This window comes from Miscanthus floridulus, chromosome 16, assembly GCF_019320115.1.
Source record: "Miscanthus floridulus cultivar M001 chromosome 16, ASM1932011v1, whole genome shotgun sequence".
NCBI classification, from domain to species: domain Eukaryota; kingdom Viridiplantae; phylum Streptophyta; class Magnoliopsida; order Poales; family Poaceae; genus Miscanthus; species Miscanthus floridulus.
Window position 1 is genome coordinate 57,274,990 of NC_089595.1, and position 14,895 is coordinate 57,289,884.

Genomic DNA, 14,895 nt, shown 5'->3' on the forward strand with positions numbered 1-14,895 from the left:
AATTGAGTCTCCATATCCGCGGAGCACCGGCAATTAGAATTGATTCAAGTCCAGCTGGGGATTCCTTATCACATGACATATGTAGAACTTAATCTTGCATATATCAACCTCGCTACCGGATCCTCCTATACTAAGCCATCTCCACGCCACCCGAGAGCACAGCACACCTCAAATCCGGCCACATTCCAGCCACGAGGGTACACGCTACTCCTGCCATCTCTCCACTCCCAGTGCGTGGGCATTCGTCTTAGCATCGGATTAGCCGAAGTAGGCTTACCGGAGTATGTGACCAGTACTACAAAGTGTCTCGTTCAGAAGATCCACAATGAGTGGCCTCTAAGCGACATAGTCGGCAACATTACCCAACATTCAAGGTAAGTCACCCGACTAGTCTCTAGTTCATTCTACCTTCTTTCTTTCTTTGGCCAGTATGCCATCTTTGATTGTATCGAAACTTTTACTTTGAAAACCTACCATAAGCATACTAAGCATTCTACGCCTTTGTAAATGAAATCATCTTCAAGGATGGTAAACAATTAACAAGGTAGGCAATGCATCAAGTAGGTAATATTTGAATTTAATCAACTTAATGCAATAAGTAACATAGGTGATAAACTTTTCAAAGTAAACAAGGTAAGGGTTTAATGCATAAACCGGGGCTTGCCTTCGTTGACGATCTCAGGTTCCGGATCAGTATCACGATTCCCGAATCCCGTGACAACCGGGGATTCTTCTAGAACTTGCTCAACTAGAATCGTTTCACTCTCGAGTTCTACACAAAATGATAACATATGCTTTAACATGATGATAATGTAAACATGATGCTTTCACGGTACATGAAATGTAAAAACACCCCGAATACGATTTTCCTTCACGGTACAGTTGCAAGCCAACAAAACCAACTTGCAATCCGTATAGAACCACACATGTGACTTGACCAAATGAATCTTGAAACCCTACTAGTCACAAAACATGACCAAAACAAGATTCAATACTAATCAAACACTTAGGGTTTGCTTTTATTTATTTTTGAATTAATTTGGAAATAAGCCCAAAAATGAACTTGTTCCAAATTACCTAAAAATTTTATGTAAGCTTTATCATGACAAATTAGTGTACCAAAACAAATTTCATAATTTTTGGAATTATTCAGTGGCCTACAAAAATCATGGAAAATGCATTTATTAATTAATGGACTGAATATTTGAACATTAAAAATATATTCAAATTTCAAGTTTCAAATTTTTGAACCATAGTAGAGCATGTACAGAGGCTACACACAAAATTTCAGAATTTTTGAAGCTATGATTATTTTTCTACAAATTTTCAAAGATTCAGCACTATTCAAAATTAGAAAATAACAAAATTTCACTGTTCTTCTCCTTCCTTCTCACTGACAGGCTAACCCCACCCGTCAACGACTCATACAGCTCACGGCGGCGCTGCCCTCACTGGTCGGCCCCAAAATGCGCCGACGGTGACGCTCCGGCGAGGCAGACCTCACCCAAATGATCTACACACTCCTACGAACCCATCCCTGTCCTTGGAATGGCAGAAGGTACACCGGAGAAGACTCCACGTCGGCCATGGCGGCTCGAGCACATCGGCTCACGGCGTAACCCTGACAAGACTGTGGTAGAGTCAAAAGTGAAGTGAACATCATGTTCAGTAGCTCACCATGGTCACACCGGTGGGCTTGGTGAAAGCGGAGATGGTCTGGAATGGCCTAGCCACGTCGAGGCAATGGTGGCGGAGCTCCGGCCGGGCTCGGGGAAGAAGCAGTTGCGCCGGGCGACTCCGGCCAACTCAAGCGGTGTGAGCAAGTCGTAGAGAAGCGCAAGACTGAGGCAATCGCTTTGGCGTAGCTGGGCACGACGGAGACTGCTCGACGGTGGCTACGACGAATGGCGGAGCTAGCTGGCGGCGAAGCAGAGCAGAGGAGAAAAATGGGAACGACGACGGCGGCGGCTGCTATTTATAGCCAGGAAGGGACTGCCCGGTGACGACAGTGCACGGACGGACCCGCCACGGCATCAGCTGCATGTCAAGGCACGAGGAAGCGGCGAAATCTAATCGGCAATGACATCCGCGTGGCGCCGGCGGCAAGCAGAGAGGTGGATTTTGATTTTTGAAATATTTACAGAACTGCCACTGAGTCTATTTTTCAAATTACTCTCAAATTTTCTAAAGAAGTTGAAAATCTCCAAAAATGAAAGTTGTTCAATTTTTCAAACTCTACAACTTTGCTTCTAGGAACATTTTCAAATTCTGCCTCCATTTTGAAATTTGAATTTAGGGTGCATTTGAGCATTTGAATCATTTCAAAATTACTCCAAATTTTATATGTAAACTTGAAAAACTTTGAATACCAAAGTTGATCTACATAAAATAATCTCCAACTTTGCTTTTTGCCTCAACCCCAAATTCCACATGGATTTTGAATTAGCCAAAAGGGGCAAAAAGGACTTTTATAATTTGAATTTGAATTCAAATTTGATTTGTCTTCCTTTTACTTAAATTTTGATTTTTGACCAGTAACATGGCCCATTAGGATTATTTGAGTCAAATGACACATGACCTCACATGATCACATGAATTTTGACCCTTGTAGTCATAATCTTTATTTAGGGTTTTGAATCGCATCACATGAAATAACAACATTATGAAATAAAGCTTATTAGTGAATGCATTCAAAATTTTCTACTTTATGAATGCTTTGCAATGCATATGATGACATGTCAAATTTTAGTGCTAGGTCAAAACACCAGAGGTGTTACAGCTCGTCGGCTTCCTCTGCGCCAATATAGACATCTTTGCATGGAAACCCTCAGACATGCTAGGCATTCTGAGGGAAGTCGCCAAGCATGCCTTGAAGATCCGCCTAGGCTCCAAGCCAGTGAAACAACGCCTACGTCACTTTGACGAGGGGAAACGCAGGACCATCGGTGAGGAGATCGCAAAGCTTTTGGTGGTCGGATTCATCAAGGAAGTGTACCACCTAGAGTGGTTAGCCAATCCTGTTCTTGTACAAAAGGAGAGTGGGAAATAGAGGATGTGTGTTGACTACATGGGTCTCAACAAAGCGTGCCCAAAGGATCCATTTCCTTTGTCATGCATAGACCAAATAGTTGACTCTACCTCGGGTGCGAAACCCTTTGCTTCCTTGATGCGTACTCTAGATACCATCAAATTGCGATGAGATAGTCTAACCAGCTCGCGACATCTTTTATCACCCCTTCGGATTGTTTTGCTACGTCACCATGCCATTCGGTCTAAAGAACACGGGGGCTACATACCAGCGTAGTATGCTCAAGTGTTTTGGGGACCTCATCGAGCATACCGTTGAGGCCTACGTTGATGACATTGTGGTCAAGTCCAAACGGGCTGACCACCTCATAGCTGATCTTGAGTAGACCTTTGCAAAGCTCTAAGCAAACGGCATCAAACTCAATCCTGAGAAGTGCGTTTTCAGGGTCCCGAGGGGCATGCTACTTGGTTTCATCATCTCTGAACGTGGCATTGAAGCCAACCCAGAGAAGATCTTGGCCATCACATGGATGGGCCCAATTCAGAACATGAAGGGAGTACAATGAGTTATAGGGTGCCTCGCCACGCTCAGTCGCTTCATCTCGTGCCTCGGCGAACAAGGTCTCCCCCTTTATCGACTTCTAAAAAAGGCCGACCACTTTGAATGGACATCCGAGGCCCAGGAGGCACTTGACATGGTCAAGATGCTTCTAACGAAGGCCCCAATCCTAGTCCCTCCTACCGATGGAGAACCCCTTCTGCTCTACATTGTGGCCACCACACAAGTGGTCAGCGCCGCCCTGGTAGTGGAATGGGAAGAAGAGGGGCATGCCCTCAAAGTCTAGCACCCTATATACTTCATTAGCGAGGTCCTATCCGACTCGAAGACCCGCTACCCCCAAATCTAGAAGCTCTTGTACGCCGTCCTCATCACCAAGAGGAAGCTACGCCACTACTTTGAGTCACATCTAGTGATAGTTGTGATGTTCTTCCCCCTCGGTGAGGTCGTCCAAAACCAGGATGCCACGGGAAGAACCGCGAAATGAGCACTCGAGCTAATGGGTTTGGGCATTGTGTATGCCTCTTACACTACCATCAAGTCCTAGGTGTTGGTTGATTTTGTTGTGGAATGGACCGAGGTCCAAATGCCGCCAGTGGTCGTCGATCAAGAGTACTGGACGATGTACTTTAATGGGTCACTGATGAAGAAGGGCATCGACGCAGGGCTGGTCTTCGTGTCACCCCTCGGGGTATGCATGAGGTACATGGTCCATCTCCATTTCCCCTCCTCCAACAATGTGGCTAAATATGAGGCGCTCATCAATGACCTACGCATTGCCATCGAGTTGGGCATCCGACGCCTCGATGTTCAAGGAGATTCCTAGCTAGTCATCGACCAAGTCATGAAGGAGTCAAACTACCATGAGAAGATGGCCGCATACTGCCAAGAAGTCCACCGGTTGGAGGACAAGTTCGACAGCCTCGAGCTCAATCACATCCCAAGGCGCCTCAACAAGGCGGCCGACACGCTTATGAAAGCAGCATCTGGCCGAGAGCTGGTGCCAATGGGCATCTTTGCTAGTGACCAGGACAAGCCCTTGGTTTGCTATGAGGGCTCGGAACAAGGCAGTGATGGTCCATCCAATCTAGGCCCGGGGGCTGACCAACCGTCGGCTCCATCCAGCCCCGAAGTCATGGAGCTCGAAGAGGACCCAGCGATAGAGCCTAACCCTCTGGTTGATTGGAGGACGCTCTACCTCGACTACCTCCTCTGTGATGTGCTACCGACAGACAAGATAGAGGCTCAACGGCTCGCATGCCGTGCCAAATCCTTTGTTCTTGTGGAGGGCAAACTCTACAAGCAAAGCCACAATGGGATCCTGCAGCGCTGCATCCCCCTCGAACAAGAGAAGCGTTTGCTAAGCGATATCCACGGTGGGGTCTACGGTCACCATACCGCGCCTAGAACCCTGGTCAAAAACGCATTCTGATAGGGCTTCTACTGGCCCACCGCTGTAGCCAACGCCGAGCAGATCGTGCTCCTATGGAGGGTGTCAATACTACACTCGATGGATTCACCTACCGGCCCAAGCACTCTAGACGATCCCTATAACGTGGCCATTCATGGTCTAGGGGCTCGATCTAGTTGGACCTCTCAAGAGGGCGCCTGGAGGCTACACCTACATGCTTGTCACCATAGACAAGCTCACAAAGTGGATAGAAGCTTAGCTGATCTCCGCGATCAAGTCCGAGCAAGCCATGATGTTCTTCCTCGACATCATCCATCGCTTTAGAGTTCCAAACTCCATCATCATGGACAATGGCACATAGTTCATAGGAAAGACATTCCTTCGATTCTGTGATGAATACCACATCCGGGTCGATTGGGCCGCCGCCGCGCACTCCCGAACGAACTGGTAGGTCGAGCACGCAAACGGCATGGTCCTACAAGGCCTCAAGCCCAGGATCATCAACCAGTTGACCAAGTTTGGTGCATGCTGGGGCACTGAGCTTCCTTCAGTACTCTAGAGCCTAGGGACAACCCCCAGTCAAGCCACTGGCCACACACCCTTCTTCATGGTCTACGGTTCCAAGGCCATTCTCCCAAGCAACCTCAACTATGGAGCACCAAGGATTAGGGTGTACAATGAATAGGGAGCCAAGGCATCCCACAAGGATGCCATGGACTAGCTAAACAAAGCGCATGACATTGCCCTCCTCTGCTCGACCAAGTACCAACAGGCGTTGCGACGGTACCATAGCCGACAAGTGCGGGTTGAGCCTTCAATGTCGGAGACCTAGTCCTTCGCCTCATATAGAGCAACAGGGACTACCACAAGCTCTCCCCACCATGGGAGGGACCATACGTAGTTGTGGAGGTGCTCCGTCTAGGCACCTACAAGCTCAAGACCATCAACGGTGAAATCTTCACCAATGCCTAGAACATCGAGCAGCTACGTCGCTTTTACCATTAATAAATGCACACTTTCTCTTATTAGTTTTGTTATCCAACTCCCCAATTTTTAGTGACATCCAACCCCAGCAACTGCAAGGGGTTGGATCTCACTCAGGGGCTGATATAAGCATATCTATCCAGCAAACATTTTCTATGCCCGCCCCCCTTTTTTACGTTAGGACCTAGGAGCTAGGTTTATGGGAACAAGCTCTGAGTATAACTGGTCAGACTATGGGATACCTACGCCCCAGCGGCTATAGTGTCTTTGCTCACCAGCGTGATCAGAATTGGCTCACCTGCACTCTGAGCTTTTATGGCCTTAACGATGGAAAGGGTCAGAATGCGCTAACTCTTTATGCAAAAAAGAGGAGAAAAGCTAAGAGACCGTTTGCTACACCAAAATTCAAGAGCTTGTCCATTTGTTACAAGTTTTCTCTACTTGGCTTGTTTGCCTAACTAAATTCTTGTGTAGGATGTCCTCATCCTTTATCTCTATGGGAAAGTCTCACCTGGGCAGGTAACACAAGTCGACCGGATGGCTTGGCCATGACTGAGGAACGGGTAGGGAGCAGATAGGATCCCGCTCATATCTGATGGAGGCTTTCCGAACCCATCACTCTTACCATCAAGGTAAAAAGGATGCCCAGGTCGACCGGACAGCTCAAAACCACTGCCGTGAGACAAGCACCCTTACTTTACGCATTAATTTCGCTACCGAGCCTCTGACCCCAGCAACAGCAAGGGGTCAGACATCGCTCGGGGGCTGGCGAGAGTGTCTATTTGGTAGACATTCTCTTTGCCTGGCCCCTCCTTACGTTTAAAAACTAGAGGCACGGTGTGCGGGCACAAACATAGAGTAAACCTGGTCGGACCGCTAGGACCCTATGCCCCTGCAGCTGTGGTATTTTTGCTCACCAGCGTGATCAGAGTCTTTGTCCCCACACTCCAAACCTTAACCTCCACCTTCTCGGGAAGGGTTTGGAGGGGCCTACCCATGGAATCTCAATCTAGGAGAGACTGTCAAGTCACCCAAGTCGATTGAATGGCTCGAGCCGCTGCAAAGAGACAGATACGAAAGACTAGGATGCTCGTGCAGGTTGCACCAGCCCCATCACGAACGTTGGACCTTGACCCCCGCTTTTTCTTTATATGATCATTCATTCATCTATTTTCATTCATACATTCGTTCATTCATACATTCGTTCATTCAATCATTCATACATTCATCTCATACATCCAAGCAATGCATATGCATTTGCTGCATCACAACGCTTCACGTTGCATCATGAAGCGGTAGTTGTCTCATTCAATATGAGCGGTGACTGATCGAGGTTTGAAGGCTAGCCCACGAAGGGCTTGAGGCTGCCTCGTGTCAAATAGAGCCAGGGGAGAAAAACCAAGATGAGCCCCAGCGGCCTTGCTTGACCCTGCTCAAAACCAGACAAGGACATCTTGACCTTTCTTGTTCAATTCTAACCTTGAGCCAAGCCCACAAAATCTCCATCTAGGAGAGGCCAACGGGCCAACCGAGCCTATCGAATGGCTCGGGTAACTACCGGGAGGCAGGTTAAGAAGTAGTGGAATGCCACATGAGGCCTCTACTAACCCCGTCAGCGGATGACGGACCCTAATTCCACTTGAACATACCCATTAGCGAGCTCACCGAGTGTGACACTTGAGCCATCGAGGCAAGTGTCGTTAGCTTAGCCCCTCTAGTTGTAGAAACAGAGGATGGGGTGACGCATGAAACACGGCCGACCCCTACCGAACCCCATGGGGCTCGGGGGCTCGAGCTGCCCAATCCTAGATCGAGAGACCGAGGTTCAAAGGCTAGGTCACGAAGGGCCTGAGGCCGCCTCACGTCGAACAAAAGCCAGGGGGAAAACATAGATGAGGCCCAGCGGCCTTTGCCCATCCCACCTAGAAGCGGACAAGGTCATCTCCACCTTCTAGTTCGATCCTAACCTCTAGCCGAGCCCATAGAATCCCCATTGAGGGGGAATCTATTAGAAGGCAGGTTAAGGAGCAGCGGAATGCCACACGAGGGCTTTGCCGACCCCATCACAAGTGATGGAACTAGATTCTGTTTGAACATGCTCATTAGCGAGCTCACTGAGCGCGTCACTTGAGCCATCGAGGCAAGTGACGTTAACTCAACCCCTCCAGTTGTAGAAACTGTGGACAGGGCGACAGTCACAAAAATGAGCTAACCCTCGACTGAATCCCCGCTATGCATGGGGGCTTAAGGAAGGTTGGACTTGCGAGGAGACCGAACGCTCGATCATAGAACGATAGCTAAGATCCTAGGGAGGGGGTATGTGCGAATGCAAGAGATGCTTTCTCCTACAAAGTTTCACTATCCTCTCCTCGATTTTCAGTGACATCCGACCCCAGCAACGACAAAGGGTTGGATCTCACTCGGGGGTTGATAAAGGTATAAGTACACCTTTTCTAAAATAGTCGCCGTGTCAGACCTCTTCCTTACGCTAAGCCTAGTGGCATGGTTTGTGGAAACAAACAACTGAGCATCCTTGGTCGGACTGCAAAAAGCCTATGCCTTGGCGGCTATGGTGTCTTTGCTCACCAGCATGATCAAACTTCCGCTCTTACACATCGGGCCCTACGGTCTTAACGAACAGAAGGGTTGGAATACGTGAGCCACTTTTTTCACATACAAGAAGGGAAGAAAACAAGTTCAAACAAAACAAAGTTATAAAATTGTTTTTACGATACATAAGGGTCGACACTTGTCCATAGATTACAATAATGTCCATCCGACCTATATGACTAACTATCCCCTCCAGGGGAGAACTATATCTTCAACTCTATTCGCCAGGTCTTACGCAAGAGGAGCCACCACCATCTCTATCTTGTCTAGCTCAGAGGCTTCGTAGCCAGTTGCAAAACTGAGGCTCATCGTCTCCAAGTCGATGCTATCAGCATAATGCAAATGAGCAATCGCAAAGGCTTGGGTGACCCTAGTGCGAAGAAAGTCCCTCTTGAGATGGCACACCTGCGCCACGATATCGACAGCATGGGTCGTGAGAGAACTAGTCCCCTCCGACTGCACCACCTCCAGGTCATCGCAGACCACTCCGAGGGTGGCGCTCAGGATACCAAGCTCATCGCTCTCCATTTGAAGGTTCCTCCTAACCTCGGCGAGCTCCGTGGCCAGCCCGACAGAGACACCCTCGGCCTCCAACCTCCGGGTTGTAGCGGTTCTATGCTCAGCCTGGAGGGAGTCGATCCTCTATTGTGCCTCGTCGCGCTCTTGGATGGCCTAGTCGTGCTCCGAGCGAAGCCTCCCCATGATTTGGAGCAGCTCATCTCACTCCTTGCGTAGCCGGGTGACCACCTCGACATCCTGACTTGCCCTCCGCTCTAGGGCTGCGAGCTTCTCCTCGACCACTAGCTTCAGCTCCCACTCATTCTTGGCCTCGACCAGGAGGTCAGGGATCCGCTAGCGGGTCTCAATGTCCCTCTAGAGCAGTTGGTCCTGCTCCCTCCTGGCTCTAGTGGCCTCCTCCTCTTGTCACACACTCGCCGATAGGGCCTCGAATGCCCTCTTGGTCTCCTCATGCCGACAGGCCTTGGCCTCCTATAGTTAGAGAATGTCTGCCTCCTTAGCCAGGAGAGTCAGCTCAGCCACCCTCTGTTTGGCGGTAGTAAGCTAGGCGGCCACATCCCCATGCAGTCAGGCCTCTTCAATGAGGTGGTCCTAGTTCTTATTCTGCTCATGAAGGAACCGATATTTCTCTCGGTTGCGAGCGATAAGGGACTAAAAAAGACGATAGTTAGAACAGAAAAATACATGAAGAAAAAGGAGGGCGAGAGGCAAGGTCAAGTGAATACCCAGCCAGTGGGAACGATGACTTCATGCAGGGCACCTCTAGCATGGTCCAAGGCTTTTAGCGCGGCCGCAATCCCCTCGTCAAGACTCTCTCGCTCCATGCTGACCGGTCGATGAGGCAGTAACACCGGCGCTGCTCCCACCTGAAATGGGTGCTGCGTCGATCGACGGCCACCACCTTGCCCGAAGGGCGATGCACTTCTTGGGCGCTAGCGCCAAAAGGTTGCATCGCCTCAAGACAATGCAAGAAATAAAAGGCATAACTCACTAAAAACAGAGAAAAATAGAGAAAACAGAGGAGTTGGTGACTTACATTGGTATTGTTGGGTGGTGGATATGTTAGGGGGATGAACTCCTAGGTCCTTGCTCCACCTCGTCAGGGCAGGGCAATTTCAAGCCCGTCCCCTACTCCTGGGTATAGGGGCTCACCTCCCTTACATCTTGGGGCACGACAATGGAGCCACCCCCCTCAGCTGGTGCCTCAAACATGATAGCAAGCTCACTTGCCTCTATTGGCTCTTGGGGCATGGCGACGGAGCCACCCGCCCCCTCTGTTAGCACCACGGGCACACCAGTAGATTAGCCCGCCCCTACTGGCTCTTGAGGCATGGCAGCAGGGCCACCCCCCCTCCACTGGCACCTCGTGCACGGCGGCAGATCCGCCCACCCCTGCTGATTCTAAGGGTAGGCCGATGGTCTGGCCCGTCTCTGCCAGCCTCATAGACGCGCTTTCCCCTCCATGAAACAGGAAAGGTCCCGACCCCTGCAAGGATGAGTGGGTGCCTGTTAGCATGTCCTCATTCTCTAGGCCATCACACTCAGTGTCATCAACTACCTCATCATCTTCTTCCTCCTCGTCGTCGTCATCACTATCAGTTTTCTCCCCTCGCTCTCGTGTACGCAATTTCTGCTGCCTCTTCTTCCTCTTGTCCTCCTTCGCTTTCCTCTACCACTCGGCCTTGGCGCGGTTCGCCGCCCTCATGGACAGATCCCTTGGCATTGGAGCCAGGAGATCCATGCGGATGAGTCCCCTCAGATGGTCCCCAAATCTCAATGTCAGTATCAAGGGGTCAGAAGTTCAATTGAAGAAGAAGGCACGAGGAAGAGAAAACTTACAAGGACAATGTACCCTAGTTTCGGCCACATCGGGGGATGCCCCGGCACCGGGTACACAAAATCAAGACGAGCGCCCACGCTATCCTGAGAAGGCTCCATCGCCTCCTTGATGCGCTGTGTGACTTTGGAGGGGGAGAGTGCCTCCTCAGCAAGCGTTGTCCCATCGAATGATGCCCCAATCACCATCGTGTACAGGGGAAGGACGCGCCTCATCAGTGGCGCCACCATCCTCGCATGGTAGGCACCGATGATTCCTGACCCCTTCAGCCCCTTCTCCTTCAGGAAGCGGATGGCGGCGAGATGGACCTAGATCCTCTTCTTGTCCTTCTCCGGGATACCCCACTTCCTCCATGAATTTGGGGCCTCTTCGATTAAGCACCCGGTAAACTTTGGCAAGGGGGTGGCGGCATCATTCTTGAGATAAAACTAATGTGAATGCCACCCCTTGTTGGAGGTCGATAGCTACATTGCTGGGTAGTCGCCGACCCGGTTATTCCGAAGCTAGATGCCAACGCATCCCATCGGCATATTCATCTCCTGCCTCTTCTCCCTCTTCTTCTGGAGGGTGACAGCAAAGAAGTGCCACCACATATCAAAGTGGGGCTGATCCCTAGGAATCCCTCACACAGGGCGGTGAACACCACCATGTGTTGGATCCTATTGGGGTTGAGGTGTTGTAGCTCTATCTTGTAATAGTGCAGTAGTCCTCGAAGGAATCTATGGGCGGGGGTGGTGAACCCATGCTCATGGAAGCGCGTGAATGAGATGACATAGCCATTGGGCGGCAATGGCATGTCCTCCTCGCCGGGCAGCCTCCACTCCTCGGCGGTGGTCCATGCGCAGAGAAGACCATGGTGGACAAGGCCCTCTAGGCACTGGAGGGTGATTTCAGAGCGGCACCGTGGCTCCATTGGAAGATGGGGGTGGGTGGATGTGAACTTGATGATAGCTAAGACACGGATACAGGGAGCTTAGGCGATTGGCGGCAAAGGTGGCAGATGCGAAGGCAAAGAGGCAAAGTATGAAACCCTAGGGGTGAACCTTTTTTTTATAAGGGCGGCGGATGCAAGGAAACCAACCATCTGCCTAGATCTCCATGCCTCCCATGATCTGCCACAACGTCACGTCGTAGGATACGCGCACACAATTCCTATCCTTTCCTTCGGTTAACTCGCCAGACATTTCACCTCCTCGGGCGGATCGGGGCTCATTACGAGTAAGAGGAATATGGATCAAAAGTGCATCTACGGCCTATCTGGACCTAGGAGTCCAACGGTTGGCCCATCAATGGTTCCAACAGCCGCTCTAAACACCCCTACGACAAAGGGTGGAAAAAGCTAGGTCCCACAAGTGGCCAGCGCCCAGGCACATGAGCGCCACAAGCATCTTGGCCCACGATTAAGTCTCAGTCAGGCTTACCCTAACTGGATCCCCACGAATGGGATACCAGGACCCCAATCAAACTATCCAGCTAAACAACCACTAAATCTCATGGCCATACCCATGATGGGTCTGACCTCGACGAGATGAAATCACCATCTTCAGGACACACCATGGGCAACAATAGAGGGTCTGGGCTCTTAGAATCCTCTCTTTCGAAAAAACCTCCAAAGGAGTATCCTACTCCTCTGCAGGCTCGAGGGCTACACCCACCAGGTGCGCTCGCACGCACCCGCTGGCCAGTCAAAAAATCCCCCAAGCAATTATACTCGAATCGCCTGGGGGCTCGGGGACTACTATTGGGGACCAATATTAGGGTACCCGAATAGGAAGAGCTAATGACCATCAACATTGATTCATCTACATGACCAAGAGCATGACTACACAGTTTGCCAAGCTCCGCCTTGCCCGACGTCTGAGGGCAGACTCCATCTCACCCAACCCCCGAGAGCTAGCTTTGCCTCGCCCAACGTCTAAGGGCAGACTCTGTCTCGCATGACCCCTGAGGCCAAACTCCATCTCGCCCGATGTTCGAGGGTTGGCTCCACCTCACCCGACGTTCGAGGGCTATCTTAGCCTCACTCAATGTCTGAGGGCTAGCTCCGCCTCACCCGACGTCCGAGGGCTAGCTCCGCCTCGCCCAATGTTTGAGGGCTGGCTCTGCCTCACTCGATGTCCAAGGGCTGGCTCCACCTCGCCTAATGTCTAAGGGTTAGCTCTGCCTCGCCCGAAGTCTGAGGGCAGGCTCCACCTCACCCGATGTTTGATGGCTGGCTCCGCCGCACCCGACATTCGAGGGCTGGCTCTGCCTCACTCGACGCCTATGACAACATTACCACAATACCGACCTAGGAATCAGGCGGAGCTATAAGACAAGATGCTCAAGTCAACCGCAATACCAAGGACCATACTCTGCCTGCCTACAGGAAAGTACCATCAGGATATGACAAGAAGGGCGCTTTGCGACCTTCCTGGCATGTCAGAGCCCAAAATAGTGTTGTAGGCACTGACATTTGCCTCACAGTGTTGTGGGTGCCGCCATTTGCCCTCGAGCATGGATCCTGACAGAAGCTCATGACAACCACTATGGTTTAGGAGGAAACTCACATCACCTACAGTAATAGACATGCGATCACTATGTCGTCCGCTCCCTGTATGGCCATGGATCAGCACCTTGGTCTGTCACGCCGCCTGCTGGGGCAGGATAGGACCTGACAACTCACCGACAATGCCAGGACATGGCATCATCAGCGGGTAGACACTCAACATGGCCTTGTTAGGGTCAGCAGACATGCACCTAGTATGAGGTTGTCCCCATCACCGCCTGCCATGTCAGGGGGCCTGCACAAAGGAAAAGGAAGACCCAGTATCCTTGAAGGACTTCCTTTGCCTCCCATTTTCCTCTTTTCTCCCATCTGTAATCCATACTCTCCCTTGGCCTATAAAAGGGAGAGCGTAGCACCCCACTAAGGGGATTGATTTCAAGACATCACAGAAGAACCACTAGCATCGAACCTTGAACATATAGCTGAGCAGCAACCAAGCTCTTTGCACTCATTCGACCTTTCCATTAGAGACTTGGGACATGTCCCTCTCTAGCCTGTTTATAACCCCTACTATGAACTTTTCAATGCTAATAACACGAGTAGCAGCCACGATCTGAACATAGGGACATTCTGCCCGAACTAGTATAAACCTTGTGTTTTTTTAGCACACCATCCGGGCCAGACACGCAATAACACAAATTTACTCATTGGTGTTTACTCGAAACACTGACAATATGAGCTGCCTCTTTCTCAATAAATCAATACACAATTTAGAGATACATCAGATGACATCATACTAGCATAATGATTAATATTAAGCATGGACTGAGAAGGCATACTTTCCTACTGTACTAACTAAACCCGTTAAAAGATCTAGAAAAATTCAGCTATAGCTAACAATGTAAAAAAACTCAGGCAAATAACAAGAACCGATATTGTTTTCTATATCCAATAAGGAAATTTTCTTGGTCATGTTGTGCTCTACATATTCATAATATGTGGGCTTGGTAATTTTCATATTACTCCTAGCTATAGAAAAAAGGAACAGTGTCTAAAGTATGTTGCTAGCCAAAGCCTGAGGTTAGTCTTATTGCTTCATACAACTATTGTGTGCTTGATGGTTACCATGCGCATTTTGTTTGGTTCTTTAAATATAGTCCCTGATTTGCATGCCTAGAGTAGTAGATGGTGTGTAAGAGCCCGGCAGGGAGGGGTCCTAGGGGGTGGCGGCTAGGGTTGGGAGGGGAGCTATTGGTGGCGGCATAGGGAGAGGGAGGGAGAGACTCAGCGTAGGAGAGGGAGAGAGGAAGGAGAGATAAGCCTTGAGGCAATCCTTTCTTGATTCCAATGATTACATAGCCCCCCTTCTTATAGTCTGGGTAGACTTGTATCCTAAGTAATCTAATGAGGGAAGTCCTTATAGATATGGACTCCTTCCTATCTTAGCTCATCCTATTCCT

The 14,895-nt window shown here is 50.0% G+C and overlaps 1 protein-coding gene across 1 annotated transcript; it reads left to right on the forward strand.

Moving 5' to 3' along the window:
* The first annotated feature begins 4,457 nt into the window (after positions 1-4,457).
* On the forward strand, positions 4,458-5,018 carry LOC136510716 (uncharacterized). The gene has a single exon (XM_066505074.1). It carries the CDS (start codon positions 4,458-4,460, stop codon positions 5,016-5,018), a length of 561 nt encoding a protein of 186 aa, XP_066361171.1.
* The last annotated feature ends 9,877 nt before the right edge of the window (positions 5,019-14,895 follow it).

What these genes read in the sequence shown, in the direction of transcription:
- LOC136510716 (XM_066505074.1), top strand. Translation starts at nt 4,458, where the DNA reads ATGGCCGCATACTGCCAAGAAGTCCACCGGTTGGAGGACAAGTTCGAC.